Here is a 9,347-nt window from a genome sequence, read left to right on the forward strand (position 1 = left end):
TGTCTTGGTACACAGGACACTGTATACCCCACCTGCACCACATACCAACTCTGTCTTGCACACAGGACACTGTGCTACCCCTACTGCACCATACCCACACACTGTCTTGGCACAATATGACACTGCCACTCCCCACCTGCACCATATACCTACCTGTCTTGGTACACAGGACACTGTATAATTTCACCTGCACCATATACCACACTGTCTTGGTACACAGGACACTGTATACTCCCTACCTGCACCATATACTCCACTCTGTCTTGGCACAAGGTGATACCTGTGTATAATTCTACCTGCACTTATATACCACACTGTCTTAAGTCACAGGACACTGTATACCCCTACCTGCACCATATACCCACACTGTCTTGGCACACAGGACACTGTATACTCCCTACCTGCACCATATACCTACACTGTCTTGGCACACAGGACACTGTATACTCCCCTACCTGCACCATATACCTACACTGTCTTGGTACACAGGACACTGTATATCCCTACCTGCACCATATACCTACACTGTCTTGTACACAGGACACTGTATACTCCTACCTGTATACCCACACTGTTTGGTACACAGGACACTGTATACTCCCTACCTGCACCATACCCACACTGTCTTGGTACACAGGACACTGCATCTCCCTACCTGCACCATATACCTACACTGTCTTGGTACACAGGACACTGTATACTCCCTACCTGCACCATATACCTACACTGTCTTGGTACACAGGACACTGTATACTCCCCTACCTGCACCATATACCTACACTGTCTTGCACAGGACACTGTATACTCCCTACCATATACCACACTGTTGGCAAGGACATGTACCCTACCTGCACCATAACCCGCACTGTCTTGGTATATTGTATACTCACTGTCTAGGTATATTGCATACCTGCACTCTCTTGGTATATAGTACCTGCACTGTCTTGGTATATTGTATACCCACACTGTCTTGGTATATTGTATACCTGCACTGTCTTGCATATAGTATACCTGCACTGTCTTGGTATATTGTATACCCACACTGTCTAGGCATATTGTATACCTGCACTGTCATTGGTATATAGTATACCTGCACTGTCTTGGTATATTGTATACCTGCACTGTCTTGGTATATAGTATACCTGCACTGTCTTGGTATATTGTATCTACACTGTCTTGGTATATTGTATACCTGCACGTCTTGGCATATAGTATACCCACACTGTCTAGGTATATTGCTTGTATACCTGCACTGTCTTGGTATATTGTATACCTACACCGTTCAGGTATATTGCTTTTGTATACCTGCACTGTCTTGGTATATTGTATACCTGCACTGTCTAGGTATATAGTATGTACCTGCACTGTCTTGGTATATAGCATGCTACCCGCACTGTCTTGGTATATAGTATACCTGCACCGTCTTGGTACAGTATACCTGCACTGTCTAGGTATATTGCTTGTATACCTGCACTGTCTTGGTATATTGCATACCTACACTGTCTAGGTATATTGCTTGTATACCTGCACTGTCTAGGTATATAGTATGTACCTGCACTGTCTTGGTATATAGTATACCTGCACTGTCTTGGTATATAGTATACCTGCACTGTCTTGGTATATTGTATACCTGCACTGTCTTGGTATATTGTATACCCACACTGTCTAGTATATTGTATACCTGCACTGTTCGTATATAGTATACCTGCACTGTTCGGTATATAGTATACCTGCACTGTCTTGGTATATAGTATACCTGCACTGTCTAGGTATATTGCTTGTATACCGCACTGTCTTGGTATATTGTATACCTACACTGTCTAGGTATATTGCTTGCATACCTGCACTGTCTAGGTATATAGTATACCTGCACTGTCTTGGTATATAGTATACTCAAAATGTCTTGGTATATAGTATACCTGCACTGTCTTGGGTATATAGTATACCTGCACTGGCTCCAGGGTATATTGCTTGTATACCTGCACTGTCTTGGTATATTGTACCCGCACTGTCTAGGTATATAGTATACCTGCACTGTCTTGGTATATAGTATACCTGCACTGTCTTGCATATTGCTACCTGCACTGTCTTGGTATATAGTATACCTGCACTGTCTGTATATAGTATACCTGCACTGTCTAGGTATACAGTTTTGTATACCTGCACTGTCTGGTATATTGTATACCCACACTGTCTTGGTATATAGTATACCTGCACTGTCTTGGTATATAGTATACCTGCACTGTCTTGGTATATAGTATACCTGCACTGTCTTGGTATATTGTATACCTGCACTGTCTTGGTATATTGTATACCTATTAATGTCTTGCATATTGTATACCTACACCAAGTTCTTGGTATATAGTATACCTGCACTGTCTTGGTATATTGTATACCTACACTGTTCAGGTATATTGCTTGTATACCTACACTGTCATGGTATATAGTATACCTGCACTGTCTTGGTATATAGTATACCCGCACTGTCTTGGTATATAGTATACCTGCACTGTCTTGGTATATTGTATACCTGCACCGTCTTGGCATATTGTATACCTACACTGCTCCAGGTATATTGTATACCTGCACTGTCTTGGTATAGTATACCTGCACTGTCTTGGTATATAGTATACCTGCACCCGTCTTGCATACGTTTGTATACCTGCACTGTCTTGCATATTGTATACCCCGTACCGGCCTTGGTATATAGTATACCTGCACCGTCTTGGTATATAGTATACCTGCACTGTCTTGGCATATATATACCTGCACTGTCTTGGTATATAGTATACCCGCACTGTCTTGGTATATTGTATACCTGCACTGTCTTGGTATATAGTATACCTGCACCGTCTAGGTATATTGCTTGCATACCTGCACTGTCTTAGTATATTGTATACCTGCACTGCTCCAGGGTATATAGTATACCTGCACTGTCTTGCATATAGTATACCTGCACTGTCTTCTGGTATATTGTATACCACTGTCTTGGTATATAGTATACCTGCACTGTCTTGGCATATAGTATACCCGCACTGTCTAGGTATATTGCTTGTATACCTGCACTGTCTTGCATACGTATACCTACACTGTCTTGGTATATATACCTGCACTGTCTTGGTATATAGTATACCTGCACCGTCTTGGTATATAGTATACCTGCACTGTCTTGATATATTGTATACCTGCACTGTCTTGGTATATTGTATACCCACACCGTCTTGGTATATTGTATACCTACACTGTCTTGGTATATAGCATACCTGCACTGTCTTGGTATATTGTATACCTACACTGTCTAGGTATATTGCTTGTATACCTACACTGTCTTGGTATATATACCTGCACTGTCTTGGTATATAGTATACCTGCACTGTCTTTGGTATATAGTATACCTGCACCGTCTTGGCATATTGTATACCTGCACTGTCTTGCATATTGTATACCACACTGTCTAGGTATGGTTGTATACCTGCACTGTCTTGGCATATAGTATACCTGCACTGTCTTGGTATATAGTATACCTGCACTGTCTTGGTATGGCAGTATACCTGCACTGTCTTGGTATATTGTATACCTGCACTGTCTTGGTATATAGTAGTATACCTGCACTGTCTTGGTATATAGTATACCTGCACTGTCTTGGTATATTGCTTGTATAACTGCAATGTCTTGGTATATTGTATACCTGCACTGTCTTTGGTATATAGTATACCTGCACTGTCTTGGTATATAGTATACCTGCACTGTCTTGGTATATTGTATACCTACACTGTCTAGTGGGTATATTGTATACCTGCACTGTTCCCGCATATAGTATACCTGCACTGTCTTGGTATATAGTATACCCGCACTGTCTTTGGTATATTGCTTGTATACCTGCACTGTCTTGGTATATTGTATATACCTGCACTGTCTTGGTATATAGTATACCTGCACTGTCTTGGTATATAGTATACCACCGTCTTGGTATATTGTATGTACCTGCACTGTCTTGGTATATTGTATACCTGCACTGTCTTGGTATATAGTATATACCTGCACTGTCTAGGTATATTGCTTGTATACCTGCACTGTCTTGGTATATAGTATACCTGCACTGTCTTGGTATACATAGTATACCTACACTGCTCCAGGTATACTGTATACCTGCACTGTCTTGGTATATTGTATACCTACACTGTCTAGGTATATTGCTTGCATACCTGCACTGTCTTGCATATTGTATACCTACACCGTCTAGGTATAGCTGCTTGTATACCCGCACTGTCTTGGTATATTGTATACCTACACTGCTCTAGGTATATTGTATACCTGCACTGTCTTGCATATTGTATACCCGCACTGTCTTGGTATATAGTATACCTGCACTGTCTTGGTATACGTATACCTGCACTGTCTTGGTATATTGTATACCTGCACTGTCTTGGGTATATAGCATACCTGCACTGTCTAGGTATATTGCTTGTATACCTGCACTGTCTTGGTATATATATAGTATACCCGCACTGTCTTGTATATAGTATACCTACACTGTCTTGCATATAGTATACCCGCACTGTTCAGGCATATTGCTTGTATACCTGCACTGTCTTGGTATATTGCACTGCACTGTCTTGGTATATAGTATACCTGCACTGTCTTGCATATAGTATACCTGCACTGTCTTGGTATATTGTATACCTGCACTGTCTTGGTATATTGTATACCTACACTGTCTAGGTATATTGCTTGTATACCTGCACTGTCTTGGTATATTGTATACCTACACTGTCTTGGTATATAGTATACCTGCACTGTCTTGGTATATAGTATACCTGCACTGTCTTGGTATATTGTATACGTACACTGTCTAGGTATATTGCTTGTATACCTGCACTGTCTTGGTATATTGTATACCACCTACCAGGTAAATTATATACCTACACTGTCTAGGTATATTGTTTTGTATACCTACACTGCTCCAGGTAAATTGTATACCTACACTGTCTAGGTAAATTGTATACCTACACTGTCTAGGCATTGCATACCTGCACTGTTCAAGGCATATTGTTTGTATACCTACATTAGGCATATTGTATGCCTACACTGTTCAGGTGAGTATTGGGTGGCTCCACACTGTCTAGGCATATTATATAACCACACTGCCTAGGTATACTGTATATCTACACCAAGTTCAGGCATATTGTATACCCACACCGTCTAGGCATATTTTTTATACTTACACTGTCTAGGTATATTGTATACCTACACTGTCTAGGGTATATTGGTATACCTACACTGGCTCCAGGTATACTGGGTATATCTACACTGGTCTAGGTATATTTGCATACCTACACTGTCTAGGCATATTGTTTGTATACTCAAGCACTGGCTCACGCATATTGGGTATACCTACACTGTCTAGGTATATTGGATAACCACACACTGCCTAGGTATATTGAATACCCACACTGTTCAGGGGTATATATGATGGATACCTACACTGTCTAGGTATATTGTATACCTACACTGTCTAGGTATATTGGATACCTACGCTGTCTAGGTATATTGTATATCTACACTGTCTAGGTATATTGATTGTATACCTACACAATATATTAGACCTAGTATTAACAAATAAAGAAAATATTATCAGGAGTTATCACAGTAGGGGAAGAACTAGGGAACAGTGATCATGAGAGAAATCAGGTTCCCCCTAAATTGGGAAACGAACAATTATGACAATATGGTCAGAGTCCCAGACTTTCTAACAGCGGATTATGATGGGTTTAGAAGGTACCTTGGTGAAGTAGCCTCAGAACAGTCAGGTCAGTCCCCGGTAGGAATAGGTGAGGTCACCGGCGACACAACAATTGATCATGACTATAATATATTCACTAGTATACTACGTAAAGCACAGAAACGAAATATACCATCCAGAAAAATTAGGTCAAATAAGAATGAGCCGAGGTGGATGACCCAAAACTTAAACATGACATAGGAATAAAGAAAGGAATTTATAAGAAATTAAAGGGAGGGGAGGAGCAGCTCAGAGAAAGGTAAAATAAACTCTCTGGGAATTTTAAGAAAAATGTAAGGAAAGCAAAAGAGGATTACGAAATCAGGATAGCAAGAGAATCCAAGGCGAATCTCAAGGGATTTTTCCAGGTATATGGGACAAAGGTCAAGCACAAAGTGGGGCCTTTAAAATCAGAGAGAGGGGAAGTGTTCAATGAAAGTGAGAAAATAAGCAAAGCATTAAACAGCTACTACTTATCAGTCTTTACAGAAGAAATTCACAAAGAAATGCTGAGATGGAACTTATATTTAAGGGAAATGAAGAAGAGAAACTAAAGGATATCACTATCAGAAAAAAAGGATGTTCTTAAGAAGATAAATACATTAAATAAGACAAAATCCCCAGGGCTGATGAAATTTTCCCTCTAGTTTTGGAAGAGTGTAAGGAACAGGTTAGCGGATCCCTCGTAAATTTATTTACAAAATCATTAGACACGGGAGTCTTGTGCACATGCAGAAGACCCGACAGCCGCACCCTTATCCACTACCTCCTAAGATGTCCCCACACACAACGCTTCCGTGACGCCTGCTGGACCACCACTCCACAACCCCCTGACTGAGCATACTCCATGATCCTCCCAATACGTGGGCTATTATTATGTAAATAACATCGATTGGTGTGTTAAAGAAATATGCTTCTGGTGTTAATGTACAGGGTAACCGCCTAGTGACAGCACAAGGATCCCCCGCTCTCTCTATCAAGGAATAAACAATTGAAATTGACACGGGAGTTGTGCCAGACTTGTGGAAACAGGCAAATGTAGTACCCATATTCAAAAGGGGAGACAGAGCATCAACGTCAAATTATCTGCCGATTAGTTTGACGTCGGTAGTGGGGAAATTTCTTGAATAAATACAAATAGCATCCGATCACATTAAGAGAAAAACAAATTAATCTACGACTCTCAACATGGATATACAAAGTGAAAATCTTGTCTAACAAATCTGTCGTTTTATCGGAAAGTCTTCGAGGTAGTAGAAGATACGACGAAAATACGGATGTTATTTACTTAGACTTTCGCAAAGCGTTTGGTAGAATACAGCATCAAAGGCTTCTGAGAAAAGTTAAGGCTCATGATATCGAGGGGAAAGTTTTAAATTGGATCAAATCATGGCTCACCGATAGAACACAGAGGGTCACCCACCGAGACACTCTTATCAATCATCTCATTACCACCTCAGATCACCTCAGAGTTAGGTACCCATGTGCCAAGTTAGTATTATGTGGGGATTATACGAAATTGACACCACTGATACCCAGGACCAGCTATCACTATCACAAGTTGTGAACTTCCCCACACACGGTCAAAATACCCTGACCTTATCTTAACTAGGGACTTAAAGGGACCACAGTACCAACCACCTCCAACCAATGCCTCCTATCGGGTGTGTGTAGCACACACTTATCAGTGCTCTGGGGTCCCCCAGGTGCCACTCCACCAAGTACAGACCCTACATCAAGACGTATACAGGCCGATTACTGACTCTGCAGTGCGCCTCTTCGGCAGTGGATAGTTCACCATCCCTGGACTGAAGTACTTAGCGTGGATGACGTGGAAACCAAATGGATAAATTTTTACCAGCACCACCACGGAAGTCACCACCACTTCTTCCCGAGAAGTCCAGTCAGATCTCACCCAGCTGACTTGCCCTGGATCACACCTCGGATCAAAAGATGGCGCAACAGAGAGACATAGAGCTTTCATCTCAATGACTATTCGCTACAGGTCCCTTCAACCGAGTCATCCGCGAAATACGCACTGCAAAAGAAGTCCCACTCAACCAAATTACAACACCTGAAGCAGACCAACATCAGTCAATGGAATGGTAAGCTAAAGAACTCTGTGGACTAAACAATAAGACACACCCTCCCCTTCCTCAGCCATCCTACTCAATGTTGACGCACCTGAGCAATCAACCAACCATTTCGCTACTATATGCCAGACGCTCTCCCGGCTTGACACAAATCCACTCTCCTGCTTACCTACCACAGCCCCCTTCCCACTGACTTATAGAAGAATTTGAAGTAGCAAAACGCCTGGACAAACTAAAAATTAAAAAACGCTCTACCACCCCCTACTGACTTACCAATGAAACTTTTCAAGGAGTTCTCCCTGAGCTTAAGCAAACACCTATGCTCCATCATCATCAATGCTTCTCAGTCAGCCAGATGCCCATTGACTGGAAGACCTCTTCTGTATCACCAGTGCCCAAGTCAACCAGCCCACAATCTCTAAATCAGCATGACCTATTGCAATCACCCCAATACCCAGCCTAATCTGTGAAAGTTTTGTGTTCGACTGGGCTTATGCTGATATTGCAGGAGTCGTAGACCCCTCAGCACTTGGCAACACATGAAAACTTCCTCCACCACTCACCGTCTGTCAGCTTTCGACATATATACCGCCATCTCGAGAAACGAAAAACGTCTGTAGCTGTCGCCTTCCATTGATTTCACTAAAGCATTCGGACCTAGTCAATCACAATATAATCATCAACAAAGCTATTGACCTCGGGCTTCGGAGAAGTCTATACCATGGCTTACAGACTTCCTCAGTGACCGACGCCAAGCTGTATGCTTCGAGGGCTGTTCCCCACCTTTCAGTCACTCACCTGTGGCGTCCCCCAAAGCACCAAGATAGGATCACTCTGCTCTCATGCTCATCAATGATGCCCTAAGAGAAACTCCTGCTCGCTGGAAATATGTCGACGACTCCACCATTGGGATCAGCGTCACCCTCTGCTCCCGACTATACCGCCCTTCAGATTTATTGAACAGTCTCCAAACTGGGCCACCAACAACAATGTCACCATCAACCATACCAAGACCATGGTTATAATATCAACCTCTCCTCGACATTGTCCCACCTCCTTCCATTACTTTAGGTCCGAACACACTCCAGGTTGTAGATTCCACGAAGCTCCTCGGCGTCACCATAGACAACAAACTAAATTGGAAACCACACGTCAGTGAAGTTGTCAAATCCTCCAGCTTCCTGTCTCCACCTCCCTCCGCCGACTCCAAGTCCCTCGGAGTTCCTGCACGCGAGCCCTCAGTGTTTACACAACATTCACATACTTCCCAAGCTCACCTATGCCTCCCCTACCTGGTCTTCCTCCTAAATGCCACACAACGTAAACACCTAGAAAAGTGCAAAAGAGGGCATGCAAGATTATTCTCTCCCATTCCTACCCACATATCAAGAAGGCTCAACACACTGACCCTTTCGACTCTCACTGACCATCACCACGACCTCATCTGCAAATTTGGTAAGAAGCTTCTACAC

General features: G+C 42.3%; 1 protein-coding gene across 1 annotated transcript in view; it reads left to right on the plus strand.

Moving 5' to 3' along the window:
• Positions 1-5,728: 5,728 nt before the first annotated feature.
• Positions 5,729-9,347, plus strand: part of LOC121863373 (uncharacterized protein DDB_G0280315-like) — a gene marked incomplete at its 3' end in the record, with an annotated part of 18,616 nt that continues 14,997 nt past the window's right edge. The window contains exon 1 of the mRNA XM_042361988.1: positions 5,729-5,810. Coding sequence (XP_042217922.1) covers positions 5,729-5,810 — 82 coding nt within the window. The remainder of the gene's footprint in view (positions 5,811-9,347) is intronic.

Source organism: Homarus americanus, unplaced genomic scaffold (assembly GCF_018991925.1).
Source record: "Homarus americanus isolate GMGI-L3 unplaced genomic scaffold, GMGI_Hamer_2.0 scaffold39219, whole genome shotgun sequence".
NCBI lineage: Eukaryota > Metazoa > Arthropoda > Malacostraca > Decapoda > Nephropidae > Homarus > Homarus americanus.